This window comes from Rhipicephalus sanguineus, chromosome 1 (genome assembly GCF_013339695.2).
Source record: "Rhipicephalus sanguineus isolate Rsan-2018 chromosome 1, BIME_Rsan_1.4, whole genome shotgun sequence".
Taxonomy (NCBI): Eukaryota; Metazoa; Arthropoda; class Arachnida; order Ixodida; family Ixodidae; genus Rhipicephalus; species Rhipicephalus sanguineus.
In genome coordinates this window covers 194,499,998-194,517,027 of record NC_051176.1, presented here as the reverse complement: position 1 = coordinate 194,517,027, position 17,030 = coordinate 194,499,998, and the positions used below count along the sequence as shown (strand labels likewise).

The 17,030-nt window shown below is 45.3% G+C and overlaps 1 protein-coding gene across 1 annotated transcript in view; it reads left to right on the top strand.

Annotated features, from left to right (window-relative positions):
- The first annotated feature begins 9,400 nt into the window (after positions 1 to 9,400).
- Positions 9,401 to 17,030, top strand: part of LOC119381025 (CD109 antigen) — a 43,933-nt gene continuing 36,303 nt past the window's right edge. Inside the window, exons 1-5 of the mRNA XM_037649022.2 lie at positions 9,401 to 9,513; positions 10,704 to 10,817; positions 14,292 to 14,408; positions 15,039 to 15,167; positions 16,147 to 16,318. Of these exons, the coding sequence (XP_037504950.2) occupies positions 9,415 to 9,513; positions 10,704 to 10,817; positions 14,292 to 14,408; positions 15,039 to 15,167; positions 16,147 to 16,318 (631 nt within the window). The 5' untranslated portion in view covers positions 9,401 to 9,414. The remainder of the gene's footprint in view (positions 9,514 to 10,703; positions 10,818 to 14,291; positions 14,409 to 15,038; positions 15,168 to 16,146; positions 16,319 to 17,030) is intronic.

Genomic DNA, 17,030 nt, shown 5'->3' with positions numbered 1-17,030 from the left:
ATTGCTATCAAGTAGAATGCCAAGAAAAGAAGAACATGAACTTGGAGAGAGAGAGTGGGGACCAAAAGCGATAGGTGGTATCGATATTAAGTTTCGCTGATGTGAAGTGAATGGAACGAATCAGGTTTTCGAAGCATTAATAGCATGTTGATATTACACCACCTTAAAATATTCGCTAAATCGGCGTTCAGATTATTTACAAGAGATGCGATATCTTTATGAAAGGTAAATATGATGGTATCATCAGCGTAAAAAAATGCACGGGGCAGAAGAAAGACAATTAGGTAAGTCATTAATATAAATCAGAAACTCAAGTGGCCCCAGGATAGAGCCCAATTGGGCCCACCGATTTTAGTGGTTCGCTGTCGGGAATAAACGTTGGAAATAGAAATAATTTGAACTCTGCTATATAAGTATCTTTTTAATAATAATAATAATATCTGGCGTTTTACGTGCCAAAACCACGATACGATTATGACGCACGCCGTAGTGGAGGGCTCCGGATATTTCGACCATCTAGTGTTCTTTAACCTGCACTGACATCGCACAGTACACGGGCCTCTACCATTTCGCCTCCACCGAAATGCGACCGCCGCGGCCGGGATCGAAACCGCTACCTTCGGGTCAGCAGCCGAGCACCGGGAACCACTGATCCACCGCGGCGGACTAAGTAGATTCTCAGTAGTGAAAGAGCAGGACCGCAAATGCCAATGGACTCGAGATTAGTGAACAGAATATTATGATTTATGCTGTCAAATGCTTTTTTTAGATTGATAAAAAAAGTCACACCGCAAGGGCGAAGCAATGAATACGATAGCAACAAATTGTAGTGTTGCACGAAGTGAGGCTGGCATCCTGTTTTGCATCCGATCTCGCGTAACTACAAAACGCTGGTGTAAGAGAATACGACCGCTCCAAGGAGAGGTGCTCTCCGAAGTCACATTCACGTCGAGAGCGAAGCACGTGGAAGGGTATACGAGCCGCCCGCTGTGATGGCTTTCGAGATAGCGCGCGCGCCAGCGATCGCCACCGCGCCCTTAGATTCAAAGTTCAAAGTTGCTCCTCGCGCGACGCGACGCGACACCCCCCCCCCTGTCTTTAAGATACTGAACAAAATTTTTGCCGCCGAGATAAATGGCCCAATTGAAAGACTGGGTGCTGAAGTTTGTTGAAACAACCTTCATTTCAGCCAGAGACTAGCAGAAAATAATGAATTTACTGCATTTTTTGGAAATTGGCGCGTCTAGCGGCCGCGCCGCGAACTAGAGAGGAAGTGACGCGAAACTCGGCGGATACTGACTCGCCAACCGCGCTCGCTGCAAAATCGCTTACCAATCGACATCCCAAGCCGCCACCCGGTGCCGCGCGTCTCTCTCAAAACGTGTTTTCACGGTCGGGAAGGTGTTCTCCGTGCGTGTTCTCAACAGGCAGCCAACGACTCCATTGCCGCGCTCTCGGCCGTATATTTGTTTTCTCAAGCGGAGCTTGCGTAGGGATGGTTGATTAAAATTTTTAATCGATTAATCGTTAATCGTTAATCGATTTAGCCTTTAATCGATTATTGCTTTCGGCGGAATCTTTTAATCGATTAATCGATTAATCGACATTTTAAATGGGTGCTTTAAAACCGATATCTCTTTGTTTGAGAGGCATCGTTCGTGTTTGATATTGGCCCAAATCTTTTTATTAGACGCGCTGACGATCCAAAATGCCCACTTTCGAAAGTGTCGACGACGAGCCCCTTGTGTCCAGTGTGCGAAAATTCATACTTTCGCACACGAAAGTATGAAGTGTGCGAAAATTCATACTTTCGCACACTGGACGCAAGGGGCCCGTAGTCGTTGGTTGATGTCGCAGATTCAAGCAGCATCTGTGGCCATCATCCCTGGACTATTCGGCAGCATAGCGATAAAGGTGTGTTGTGCTGCTAACTTCAAGGACGCGGCTTCAATTCTCGGCCGTGACAGCTGCATTTTGATAGAGCCACAATGAAAAAAAAGAAGAAGAAAACTTGGAGAACGCTTGAGCTTCGCCTTCAAGAGTAGAACGCGATAGCGTAATCGGGCCCGGTGCGCATCGCCTTCACAGTTGCTAGCCTGACTTCGGTTCTCGGTGGATGCCTCAACTGTGCCGTAAGGAAACGAACGTCTGTGTGCATAACATTGGCCGTTTCAAACTATCCTAGAATGCCTACTGCACGTACAGCTGCGAAGAGCCCACTACGCCGTAATTCTTTTGCGAATCAGCGAAGGGCCCGCTACGCATCCGTATGGCAACACGCGAACCTACAAAGCTGCTCACTTTGTTGATGCTTTTGCTGCTGATGATTATGATGATTAAAGATATCTGAGCGCTTTGTAATGGGTGGGCCTTTAAAACACCCATTAGTTGCTCAATTCACATGTTTTGACGCCTGGCGCGGTTCTACGCTTCTGCCACGCAATATTACATAAGTTAAGGAGACTCCTCCCACTACATGACATTCCTATAGGGTTTTTTTTTGTTTTTTTTTTCGAAGCGGTTTCAAGCAATGGTGTGGATCTGTGGTAGAACACCTGCTTGCCACGCAGGAGGCCTGGGTTCGATTCTCACTCGAACTGAAGATTTTTATTATTTATTTTGTTTGCATCTTTCTTGATTTTTCACTCACAACCAACGACGCCGACACGGACACCGACGCCAGAATTTCTGTGAAACGAGCTTTTTAACGCTATCGCGTTTAAACTCGCGTACTTACATTTAGGTGCACGTTAAAAAAAACATGGCTGATCCCTCCGTCATAGGAATCGGTATAACACGAAAGTTAAACGTGTCTTCACAGAAGTAGTGCTTATTGTGTAAGAAAAGCATATGATTTTTCAAGGGCTCGTTTATCTTTGTTAGACACAATATTAATGAGAACTAACAGACAATACAATTGTCTGTTAGTTCTCATTTGTTAGTTCTCAATTGTCTGTTAGTTCTCATTAATATTGCTTATTGTGTAGTGATATATGAGAGCTTGTACAATGTCTATTCGTGTTTGGCAGCTATAGCACCGTTTGACGTGGATGGACCCATGTTGACAGCATGTCTCTATCGCGACGACTAACGCCCATGATCATTATTAAACCGTTGTGGTAGCTGACGATGTGAACATATATTTGGACACAACGAATCGTGAATCCCGCGTAAGGATGATATCAACAAGCTCATAACCAACACTGGTACCCAGTATGCGCTTCTTCAAAGCGTCGTCAATTAAGGAGAGAAACGGCACGGTGTGCGCTTTCTAGCAATGGGTAGCCGACGCCTGTGCTCATGCATACATAACACACACTGCGCTTCAGCAACACGGGAGGTAGAGGTTCGTAGCCTGAGCCGCAAACGCGTGCGTTCCGCTGGCCTCTGTCTCGCAGGCGCGGCTCCCGCTCCACCAAGGCACGACATTCGCCCGTCGAAATCGCGTCCTTTCTGCAACGCATACTGCAGCAGTTTTGTTAGTCAGTGCTCTCACAACTGAAGCAGTTGGCCGCGGAGAAATCCCGTTGCTGCACGTGGAAGCTGCACTACTCCGATGAGCCGACGCACGCTAACACGAAGCCAAAGGCAAAGAACGTAACTGCGTCAAGCGTGCCTCGGCGACGCCAGCGCGGCCAGTCTACCTCTCTGGTATCGAGACGCTTTAACCATTACCTCCGATATCGCGTGCAATCTCGGAGGAAACGCTAGTAAGTGTCGATCGTGAAGCATTACTTCTTTTCACACCTCACAGACGGCGGCACCGCCCCGCTCCGCCCGCCGTGAAAGAGAATGTGTGAAAGATATAAGGCGCGTTCGCGCCGTGTCTGGCATCTCCCGAGTTAGCTTACTTGGTAGAGCGTCGGGCGCTTGCCGTCGCGGCCGCAACGTCGTGGGTTCGATTCCCAGCGGGGTATATTTTTCTTGGTTTTTTCTTTCTCACCCGTTGGCGTCCATTTTATAACGTCATATCCGTGACGGATGTACTTGGTGGACCCCGGCATAAAACACTTTCGTGTTAAAAAACTTAAAGCATGGACAAGATGAACCGAATTCTCCCACTACGGCGTGCCTCATATTGTGGTTAAACCCAATTGTTTCCAAATGCAAAGTCATGCGCGTATCTCGCAGGCAGTCTAACGCAGAATACGCCTACAATTTAAACTCAACGAACTTGGCATATATCGACAGTTACCGATACCTTGGCGTGCTTATTTCTAACACTCTCACGTGGTCGGATCACATCACACACTTAGTAGCTGACGCATCAAAGAAACTTGGTTACATCCGAAGAACTTTATACCTATCCCCTCCTACAGTCCGTAAAATTGCGTACGTAACCTTCGTACGTACGAAGCTCGAATACGCGTCCTCCGTTTGGAGCCCTCATCAAACCTATCTGATTAATCTGTTGGAATCCGTTCAGAATAGGGCTGCCCGGTTTGTTACGTCCAATTACGATCACTCATCAAGCATCACTTTTATTAAGGCGTCTTTAGACTTGCAGAATCTAGGTGACAGACGTAAATTTTCTCGACTTTGTTTATTTCATAAGTTATATTATTCTTTTCCTCACTTGCATGGTTCTCTCTTACTTTCTCCCGCCCGCTACTCTCGCCGGCTATTTAGTTCCAGAAGCCTCCAACGTCTTTTCGGTAGGACCGTTGCATTCAAGTCATTTCTTCCTGTCGCCATCGAGGAATGGAATAACTTACCGGAAGCTATCGTCTCAGAGCGTGACTCGTGCGCATTCAAACAGCTACTAACAGCTCACTTAAACTTAAACTTGGAAGCCCATAAAAACTCTACCACCGGCACTGTATTTTGTGCTTTTGTATGTGTAAATTTTGTGCGCGCTTGTTTTTACACTTGTATAAGTACATTTTCTGTGCGTCTGTTCTCGGATCCTGCAAAAGTATTGCTCGTGTATTTGTACTACTTTTTTTATTTTCTTTGTTTTTTGTATTTAGAAAATGTTCTCCCCCCTTATGTAATGCCCCTAAGGGACCCTTAAAGGGGCCCTGCAACACTTTTCGAGCATGCTCAAAAAGCGCTGCCGATCGGTAGTCGAGGCTCCCGAGAACACGCGAGCCAAATATTATAGCGATGCGCACGGCCTGGAATTTACAATAAATTCTCAAAGTCAGCTGAAAATCGCTCCCTCTTCTCTCGACAAATGATGTATTAGTCCGCAAAATATGACGCGATTGTCGGCAGTTCCACCATTGGCTGATGTTATAATCACGATAACACCCTCATTATTACTTTCGTTGTTAATTTTGAGTTCAATAAGTAGATAATATGTATGTTTATATTATGTTATCGCGTTAAAAACACCGAACAAACATTAATATTAGCACTTCCGGTCTCACCGACAGCTCGTCTGCTCGTAGTTGCGTGGTTCCGTTTTCTTCGCCATGCGCAGTGCCGAAAACGTGAATATTTCTGTGCTTTTGACCATCGCCGGTTGCCGTTGAGAGTGGCAGCCGTTCGAGTGTTGCCTCGTCAGCTGAGAACTGCATCGTCGGCACGTTCTCACGACCGACCGAGGCACGGGCGCAGCGTGTCTCCGATAACAATGCTGGCGTCCGGTAATGGCGGCGCTTCGGGGTCGTCTGCCAGTGCCGTCTTACGAGGCGGTGTAGTATCGGAGTATGGGCCGAAACCGATCTCAGCTGTCATTCGTTCCAAACGAGCGCGCACGTTTGCTTCCATGGTTGGCAGAGCGATGAAAACACTACGGCGTTCGAGGTGCACACCCAACATTACCAAACCGACGCGCAGTTTTCAAGCACGCGCGATACACAGTGCGATCGACTCCGCTCGACGAGAACGACGCAAGCCGACCGGAAGTGGCGGCACAGACCACGTGGTTGCGCCGAGACGCCAGAGAGAAAAAAATGAAAAAAATACCGCCGGCGCTGACGTCGCCTCCTCGCACCTCCGCCCTCCCTCCCTCCCCTCACGCCACGCGCAGCTTTCCGCGCGCTCGCTGCGTTGAGTTGAGAGAGAAAGCTGCGGAACGTGATCTCTATAATTTGGTAACACCACTTAGACTTGACGGATTCGAAAAATTTTTGCGGCATATGGCTCGTGAAGAGTCATACGTCAATAATGGGACTATTCCAATATAACAAAGAAAGGTGTTGCAGGGCCCCTTTAAGGGTCAAATAAATGATGATGATGATGATCATTCAACTTTAAATTTAACATGAAGATGAAAAGCGTGCCGCGTGGACCACTCTAAGAGAATTAAGTGACGGGCAGTTGCAGAAGAGGATATCCTCGGGCAGTGGCCTTGATTGTGTGCAAAGTAGAAAGCCACAAAAGCGCTGTTACAGTTCTTGTCATGCACCAGCCTATATGAACTCTCGTCGCTGACTGAAAGATGAGCGGTGACTGTGTGTGTGGCTGCTGCGTACATTTTTTCTCTTCTCGTACCTATTCATTCAGTCCATTTTCCCAAGTGAAGCGTAGTCAACTGGGCTGGGTGGTCCTAGTAAGTCTCCCTGCAGTTCCTTTATCACCTCTCTCGGTATAACGAACTACATGACGTCTGCAATTTTATCAATGTCCCAAAAACGCCGCGATGCCTCCGCGTGGCGTTCTCTAACACACTAACAGCCACTTATTAAAAAAAATGGAATTAGGTACAAGAAAGGAGATACTCCCACGGCAGCGATTGCAGATATGTGCTAGAACGTATGCATGCATGAAATATCGATAGACCAGCACCGCGGTAGCTCAGTTTATCATGACACACACACACACACACACACACACACACACACACACACACACACACACACACACACACACACACACACACACACACACACACTATAAGGGTGTTTCAGCTAAAAAGCACCAAGTAATAAAAAATTAAGCATAGGCGCTACGCGTCTGCAATTAGCCTAATATTGTTCTGAGCCATATAGAGCACGTCAGAATATTTTTTTCAATCCACCAAGCTCAGCAATTAACAAAGACTGCTTACAGTTTTCAATACAAAAGTTGTAGCGCTTGTTCAGAAACATTGAATTTTTCAATCTGTGTTAAGATAACTTCCTTGCTTAATTTTTTTTTCCGGCCTTTCTTTAAAGCGCGCGAATTTTAAAAAATACCACTTGACTGCCGCCAAACGCGCCGCGCTTTCAGTGCCCTCAAATGTAGGTTGAACGAATTATCAAAGGCTGATTCGTGCACGAAGATCGGTGTAACAGGTTATCGGTGACTGCGATGGATGTTAAGTGGCAAAATGAGCGTACCGTTTCAACAACAACAAATAAAAATTATTCAACAAAAAAAAACGGCAGCCACGGAGCAAATGCTACATGAGACCGTAGGTAGCATTTGATGTAGGGTAGGCATTTTTTATTCGCACCAATGAAGAAACACGTTGAAAGGGGCGAGGGTGACAGCGTGGTGCAGAACCGAGATAAAAGATGCACTCACACGTGACTGCCGCTCTTTTGTACATCATTTTTTTTTTTTGATGGTACGCCTCTATCATCATTTAGCGTCCATCGCAGCCTGCTCAATCGATCTTCGTGCGTGCAGCAGCCTTTGATAATTCGTTCAACGTACATTTGAGGGCACTAAAAGCGCCGCGCGTTAGGCGGCAGTCACGTGCTATTTTTTTTTAATTCGCGTGCTTTAAAGAAAGGCCGAAAAAAAAATAAGCAGGGGAGTTATCTTACCATAGATTAAAAAATTCGATGTTCCTGAGCAAGCGCTACAACTTTTACAGTGAAAACTTTTCTCAAGAGTTACTATTTAAAAATTCATTAAGCAATCTTTGGTAATTACCGAGCTTGGTGGATTGGAAAAAGATATTCTGACGTGCTCTACATGGCTCAGAACAATACTGCACTAATTGTAGATGCGTAGTACCTATGTTTAATTTTTATTACTTGGTGCTTTTTAGCTGAAACACCCTGTGTGTATATATATATATATATATATATATATATATATATATATATATATATATATATATATATTACGCAATCATAAACTTAAAATATAATATTCCGATCATTATGTTTTCAAAAAAACATGGCTGATCCCTCCGTCATAGGAATCGGTATAACACGAAAGTAAAACGTGTCTACACAGAAGTAGTGTTTATTGTGTAGTGATATATGAGAGCTTGTACAATGTCTATTCGTGTTTGGCAGCTACAGCACCGTTTTGACGTGGATGCACCCATGTTGACGGCATGTCTCTATCGCGACGACTAACGCCCATGATCATGATTAATATAAACCGTTGTGGTAGCTGACGGTGTGAACATATATTTGGACACAGCGAATCGTGAATCCCGCGTAAGGATGATATCAACAAGCTCATAATCAACACTGGTACCCGGTATGCACTTCTTCAAAGCGTCGTCAATTAAGGAGAGAAACGGCACGATGTGCGCTTTATAGTATTGGGTGACCGACGCCTGTGCTCATGCATACATAACACACACTGCGCTTCAGCAACACGGGAGGTAGAGGTTCGTAGCCTGAGCCGCAAACGCGTGCGTCCCGCCGGCCTCTGTCTCGCAGGCGCTGCTCTCGCTCCACCAAGGCACGACATTCGCCCGTCGAAATCGCGTCCTTTCTGCAACGCATATTGCAGCAGTTTTGTTAGTCGGTGCTCTCGCAATCGAAGCAGTCGGCGGCGGAGAAATCCCGTTGGTGCATGTGGAAGCTGCACTATTCCGATGAGCCGGCGCACGCTCACACGAAGCGAAAGGCAAAGAAAGAACGTAACCAACGTAACTGCGTCAAGGCTGCCTCGGCGACGAAGGCGCGGCCACTGTACCCCTGTACATCGCTGGTATCGAGACGCTGTAACCATGACCTCCGATATCGCACGCAATCTCGGAGTAAGCGCTAGTAAGTGTCGATCTTCAAGCATTACTTCTTTTCACCTCTCACAGACGGCGGCACCGCCCCGCTCCGCGCCGCCTACCTACACCGACAACACAGAGCACCGTGCGAAAGAGAATGTGTGAAAGATATAAGGCGCGTTCGGGCCGAGTCCAGCATCTGCCTACTTGGCTTAGTCGGTAGGGCGTCGGGCGCTTGCCGTCGCGGCCGCAAGATCGTGGGTTCGATTCCCAGAGGGGGATCTTTTTGGATTTTTTCTATCGCCCGTTGGCGTCCATTTTATCAACGTCATATCCGTGACCGATGTACTTGGTGGACCCCGGCATAAAACACTTTCGTGTTATAATAATTATTTTCTTAATGTTTTTCATGTCTTCAATGTCTGTTTTGTATGCATGTTGACTCAACTAAAAGAAGTCCCTTATTTCCGCGTATATTCTAGCTAGAGTGGATTGTGAGTGCCAACTTGGATAACGTGTTCAATTACCTCACGATCTTTTTTTTTTTTTTCAGAAACTTAAAGGACATATACATGCCATGTCTTGTCCCTAAGGGTCCAACGTTGTACATGTTCAATGCCATTGCTGTTAGCAGACTGCACGGCTTTGCCATCCTTAATGAGCCGATATACGTAAGTATGCCTTTTTTTTTTCAGCCCCTGTTGGAGTTATCATGTGTTCTTCTAGACATGGTAAATAAGCTGGTAAAGATTTGATAAATAAGCCCCAAAGAAAAAAGGAAGAAAACTCGCGAATAATAGAAATATGACGTTTTCGAATAGGTTCTACAACTGTTATATTAATACACGTGGCGAAATTAGTTAATTATTCCTTATCAAAAGCAGAAACTTAAAAACATTTTATAAAATAGATTATTGCTAGTCACAATATTAATGAGAACTAGGGTCTCGTCCTGGCAGACTTAATTATTGCTAGTGTATTACGTACGTCGTCATGGTGCTCGAAAATACATCCTGTAGTTATTTCACATTGCGTACTATACCGCCGTCACAATGTCTGTGTGTATGTTTTTCGTACAGTTTTGTATTTTTTTAAATATATATTTTCCTACACTTTTGTCTTCATCATACTACGTTGTACTTGTTTCTGTGTTATGTGCAAATTCGCTGTACCCAGCCTGTTACGGCCATGACGGCCAACAGTATTTGGAAATAAAATTAATAAAATAAAATAGCCCCGCCACGGTGGTCTAGTGGTTATGGCGCTCGACTGCTGACCCGAAGGTCGCGGGATCGAATCCCGGCCGCGGCGGCTGCATTTTCGATGGAGGCGAAAATGTTTGAGGCCCGTGTACTTAGATTTAGGTGCACGTTAAAGAACCCCAGGTGGTCGAAATTTCCGGAGCCCTCCACTACGGCGTCTCTCATAATCATATCGTGGTTTTGGGACGTTAAACCCCAGATATTATTATTAATAAAATAAAATATATAAAATACAAGTAAGCTACCAGTAACGTGCAGTTGGTATCACCCGCAAAACATTTCGCTCTGAAAAGCACTTGCTCTTTGTTAGCTGGTACGCACAGAATGATTAAAAGGATGAATTATGTCTTCTCTAGCGCCGATAGTTCGTAAGCCGCAACACGTGTAGGCGCACATACAAAAACACAACAAAACAAAAATGTTTGATATCACGTCTGTAGTAGTTGAAACGGAGAATGACTTTCTGTTTAACGTACGAGCGCCGCACTAGTGTTTACGCTTGCTATGACTTAACCGCCAACGTTAATGACAGTAGAGTTATATGTAATTTGCTATTGAAGTCTTTCTTATGTAAAATAAATCATTCAATCATTCTGCAGCACAACAGTTTACGGCCTTTCTACATGACGTACGAGGCACCTACAGAGGCTGTCATTGGAGAGCAAATTGGTATACGCGTGGTCCTCTTCAATTACCAGAACTACTTGGTTCAGGTAAGTGCACATTTCCACATGTTATGGCTCGTGATTATTAAAAAGTCACAGTTTCGTCGCAAGGGCGAAGCAATGAATGCGACAGCAATAAATTGGAATGTCTTGCGAAGAACGGCAAGCAGCTCGAAACTTGCAGCGCACTGCTCAATCACAAAGGACGCACGAAAAGAACACACACAGGACGAGCGCGAACTGGTAACAACTGTCACAGCTCGACAATTGCAGTGTGCTGCTCAAACACGAAAAAGGACGCACGAAAATAACGCGCAAGTATAGACAGGACGAGCACGAAATAACAACTGTCACAGTTGTTAATTTAACTACCCCCTGCTTTGGCTCTTCTGGCTCTATCCTTTAAATATTTGAGGCCCGTGTACTTAGATTTAGGTGCACATTAAAGGGACCGACAACTGATTTTTCTCGACCCAGCTTTTTACGGCGCGACAGGAAGCTTACCCTTCGTAGCGTTTGTAGCTGCAGTGGTTTATCCTAAAAGCACGTAGTTATTTTATAAGCAGTATTTTTCGATCTGAAAGGCTCCAAACACGCATGAAGGCTTGCTCCAGCAACGCTGAGAATTGATAGCAATGCCGCTAGCCCTTGTGAAAGCCGTCGTTGTTCTGCTTTCGCAGGAGTTACTGTATCTATGCTTAACCACCTTTATTTTGAGCTTTCCAGCCATTTTTTAAAATAGCAAGCTGTTACAATGAGATGATGTGGCTTGATACACCTTCTCGGTATTTGTACAGCGTTGTGCGAGCCTGCGACCAAGGTTGCCTGCGCGTGTGTCATGGATGGCTTTTCGCGGCATGGGATCATTACGCCAAGCGAAGGCAGCGCCACTTCGTTGCATACAACTAACGCAGGCCTATATGTACATTTTTATGGAATAATATCTTTTAATATAAAGAAATGAACAATATTTCAGTACTAACAGAAAAGTAATCGAACGCATACACCAATAAATGGTCATGTGACCGGCTTCATCGGACCGTGTATGATTTTGCCGCCAGAGGCGCCAAAGGTCATTTTTCGCGACTTTCAATGAAGAAATAAAAATATAAATCCGCCTCTCACGAGATAAACAGGGTTGGTTTGAGTCAATTGTACGGATAATCTTTCCATCAGTGCAGTCATCTTATTTCATGTTCTGGGCATTTGCCGGTCCCTTTAAAGAACCCCAGGTGGTCGAAATTTCCGGAACCCTCCACTACGGCGTCTTCATAATCATATTGTGACTTTGGGACGTTACATCACAGGTATTATTATTAGCTCTATATATCCTTTTGCAAACGCGGCCACTGTAGCGAGCGAAGTGACCTTCGTGCGCTGTATAGCCGCAGCGCAAACTTTGCGGTGAAAGCAAAAGACGTACAAACCTCCCCCCTCAAGAGATAAGCGCTCGAGCACGGGTGACCTCGCCCTGTATGTCAAAGTACAAGTCAAAGGCGCGTATTCAACTCCGGCGCGACGACCTTTAAAGCGCGCCCTTCGCGCCATCTCAAGGGTGCTAGTGAACACGCTGAAGCACCTCCGAGCTCTGCGTACAGCCAGCGGTAAGTGGTGTGTATAAATGGCTCGCCGTTAGTATGCTGGAGGTCGTGTGCTGCGTGGCGAAGTTCTTTAACAGCTCAGCGAGGGACCGCAGGTTAGAATCCCCGGGCGCGCGCTTCGGAAAATATGTCTTCTGAATTATTTTTCTTTATGGTTGATATATATATATATATACGGTACATGACGGCGACGGAAAAAAAAACCGCCAAGAGTGTCCATATAATTGCTATCGAAATAAAAAAAAAGACAAGAAAATATTGAGGAGCTATTCCACTTTGTGAAAGTGGATGACCAGCGAAGCTGTTTAGCACACAACACAGAGGTGACAGAATTCTCAGCAGCGGTACAAACTCATTTATTGTCTGGATGGGCATTGGGCGGCGTCGACACGGCGTGTTCTTTCTAGCGTCCGTCAGCTTCTTGAGCGGCCCTTTGAAAGGGGGATCGCGCGACCACCGAAACGCATCTTTGGCATCAAATTTTCGCAAAGCCGGAATTTTCCCGATGTGCACGATTCTTCATGTCGGCTTTACATCTTGTCCTGCAGAGGGCTTTTATGCCACTATTACGAAAGTCGACTAAACCTTCATAGGAAGTGTTCCCTTTTTACATTTGTTTTGCACTGCGGGTACGACGCATTCGTGTGGTTCAGATTTATTCACTGTCTGCAAGCATGGGTGTGTAGCTCAGTGGTCAAGGCACACGCATTCGGAGCATTCGGAGCGCATTCCAGCACCGCGAAAAAAAAAACGATTTTGTCTTATTCATTTATTTTTGGAACTTCTCTGTTGGCGGACACGAACAAATCCAATCAACCAGTCACCTACAGCTTCGCTGTAAAGGAAAAGGAATTTTGCACAGTTGATGAATATGCAGCCAAGGGTGGCATTTGGTTGCTTCTGACGCATGCGCAGCGGCGGAAGCTTGGTCCATTGTTACATTACTACATCGGCGCTTGCAACGAGTAGCAGTATAATAAAAGACGATCACGATGTTTTGGTGATCACGATCACCAAATATCGCGATCTCCTTCCCTGACATGACAGTATTCTGCATCATCACGAGACAGTGTATCCTCCTGGAAAACGAAGGTGAAACGGGATGTAGGAAAGCTATTATATTCATTACTTCGGGCTATCTGCTAGTCTACGCGTCGGTATTCTTTCTATAGTGCTTAAAGGTCAAGGACGTTCATTTGCCCCCTCTCTCACCCCCCCCCCCCCGACAAAAATGACAAAAATGCGAGGTAAGAAATATCCGGGATCTCCTTTATTAAGGAACCCATGAACGTCCTATTGACAGCAGCGGTGATTTTACCCCTTTTTGCACTTCGTATGAGCACGAAGTTAATTTAATCCGTGCTTTGGGGCCAAATATAAAATTGCGAAATACATTACTTTTTCTTATAATCGCATAAGGATCCACCATAGCGCCTACTATGCTGGCTTCTGAAACCATATTGAGGTGCAGCTTCATAAAATTCCCAGGTCCGTATTCACAAAAGCTCTTGCGCTAGACTTGTTTGTGATTAGGTGAAAATGCTAGCCATTCGTGGTGCTGAACACATTATAAGCTAATGAATATGGGCCAGTGGGAAGGCGCTTTTACGAATGCAAAGCATAGTGAATTCGGCTCCCGATCTCGCAAGCATCTCGCAGGTGCAATGTCATTTTCCGGCGAAAATGTTCCGGAAAAGTGAATGAATTTTTCGCTTATCTTACGTCGTGTTAAAGCCACCACTGAGTGGCTACTCATTAGTACTGCTAGCTATTTTAAACTAATGGCTCTTCAATATTTGCGTGCACTTCGGAGGCCTTCATGCGTTCGCATAACTTCCGTTACGTTCAACGTATCGAATCTTGCCTATTCGTTGTTTCGTCACTGACAAATGTTGTACGTCTGTCGGCGTTGCACTTCTAGGCTGAACTTCGAGTGCTTGGATCTGAAGACTACAGGTTTGTGCAAGTCGGACCTCTGGGTCGAGTCGGCTCGTACAGCCCCGTCACCACCAAGGGTGAAATGCAGCATGTGGTTTACGTTAGTATGCCTCCCTTCTTTGTTTGCTCTCTTACAAATTTATCACCGTCACTGTCACGTCCTGTCGTATCTTTACCAGCTAACGAAAGCAGGTGCCGAGCAATGATTCAGATAAACTCCATGGACGATAAGTGTAAGCGGCGCCGGCAACTTCGTTTTGACACGTAAAATCTGGAAGTGTTCTTCCAGATTTTACGTGTCTGCTTCGTACATTGGCTTAGTAGGGGCGGGGTAGCTGTGATGAACCTTCGCCCCCCCCCCCCCCCCCCTGATGGGGAACCCTGCGCACGCCTACGGCAATGGACAGTTTTCGTGGCCGGCAGGAAGCCTTCTTTGTCTTGTCATTTGCAACCCTTATATATATATATATATATATATATATATATATATATATATATATATATATATATATATATATATATATATATATATATATATATATATATATTCAGCACAATAAAGACAAAAATAATGACATTGAAGAGTGGTGCTTCTATGCCACGTCTTTTTTTTAAACACTCTGAGTATAATGAATTTCAATTTTCGTCTACATTTTTGGTTCCTGCGATATTATTCTTGATCAAATGCTTTCGTTTACCTGTGCACCCCATTTATTCTATATTTTAACAGATCCAGCCTTTCAACCACATCACCATACACGTTCCGATTGTATCAGTGAAGATTGGAAAGGTTGATGTGGGCATTGTGGCCAAGACACAAATAGCCCACGAAGAGGATACTATTACCATCAACTTTCTCGTGAGTACAATGAAGTTGACCAGTGCATGCATTTAAAGCGAGCCCTTTGCAGGCACCGAGTGACGTCCATCTGGTACCGCACAGCGTGCACAAAATGTTGTCACGACTGGTGCCAGCTGGATTGCTGCTTGGTGCAATCTAGCGACGCTGGCACACCGCGCGCCGGCCACTGTTTTAGGTTACAGTAGTCGAGCACGCGCAAAACAATACTACAAGTTGACGCTATTTGTCAAAATTGTACGGACTCGATGCAGCGACATGCTGTGTTCTATACGAAAATGCCGGTGTATGCACTTTGGGTATGCGTTCTTAGCGCGTTTTTATTATTGGGAGTAAATAAACTCATGTATTTGTTGTATCTTAACCCCACGCAGTCCAGCTTATTTTCGACACGCTGAATATAACACGTCTGGGCTCTAATTTCAAACTCTGAAGTCAACGCTAATCCCATAGGAGCATTTCATGATATTATGGGACATCTTTCAGCTGAAGGTAGTAGAAACAAATCACTAAGAACATTTTTTTTTTACGTGTGCGAATAGGCTCTTCATGGCCAGAAATAAAGATTGACAAGTTGTTCTAATTTGTCTCCTGTGGAGTGACGTTCGGGCTGTATAGGAGCGCGACCCGAGAGCTCACGGTTAGCGGATCGTCGGGGAAAAATACTGAGAAGAGCAAGCGAGCGAGATAAAGATTTATTGGAGGCAAAAAAAAAACAACAAATAGAAAACAGAGCCTCGTTGAGACTGACAGAGAGGTTTCTTAGAATCTTTTGCTGGTAAGTTACTCAACTCACAGAAGGTGATGTTGTGCTTTAAATTCAGCGTGATTTTCGTTGTGTCGTCGCATGCACCGTTAAATTTTCTTCGGCTTGCATGCTGCTCTCTACGCTGCAACTTGAGCCACTGTGCATCTGAGTTATTCTAGCGTTTTTGTAACGACACTAGTGATCCGCATGTGTGCGTCGTTTTTTACGCAGCCCGACGGCGTGCCACTGCGTATGCACACGTCCCTGCTGATGGACCTAAGAGCGCAGGCGTACAACATCAAGTTCCTCGATCTCAATGTTACCGAGGACCCTATCATCCCCTTTGAGAGCCAGTATCGGCGCTACCTCTTCGGATCACCTGCCGCAGACGTATCGGTCATAGGTACGTCTCCGGTGAATATACCAGGTGTTTCTACGAGGACGTGAGGTATTATGTAAAAATAGGGTGATATACACAAAAAACAACATTTTCTACGGAAGTAAACTATAAGATGCGGCGGACGTACATAAAAATAAAATCATGCGAGTTAGTATTTCGTTAACTAAAATTGACTAATAAACTTTCTAGTCAAGCACAGTGCTACATGTATATTGCGATTGACGAATTGTAGTCGGGGAGCTTGAGAAATGGGGAAAAAAATCGCCGTCACAACTTGCGCAAATAAGAACACGCAACAACGTGAAAAAAATTACACCGCAAGAAGCTCCGCGCGAATGCCCGACACAACACAAAGGTTCCGCTCACATCTCCGTTGTACACGCAGTCATCGCCGTTTTTACTGTTGCTTTATATGTTACCTCGGTGCACCGTCACCGCAATTCGCTGATAGTGATGTCGTGCAGCTGCGTCACGATGTAATATTCGCGGTCTGCATTGCATCTCGGCATTTTTCGTTTCTTATATTTCTTGCGCGCGCAATACGCACGATGATGTAATTTTCTGCACTTTTAGAGTATCTGATATATTGCGACTTGTTGAAATCCCGTTTGGCGCGAGCGCAAGTCATATCGAAAATTCCCTCAATCATTGTCTCCCGTAACTACTTTGCTAGGTGTACTCCAGCGCTCAAAGCGCGTGCAAACTGCATGGGACA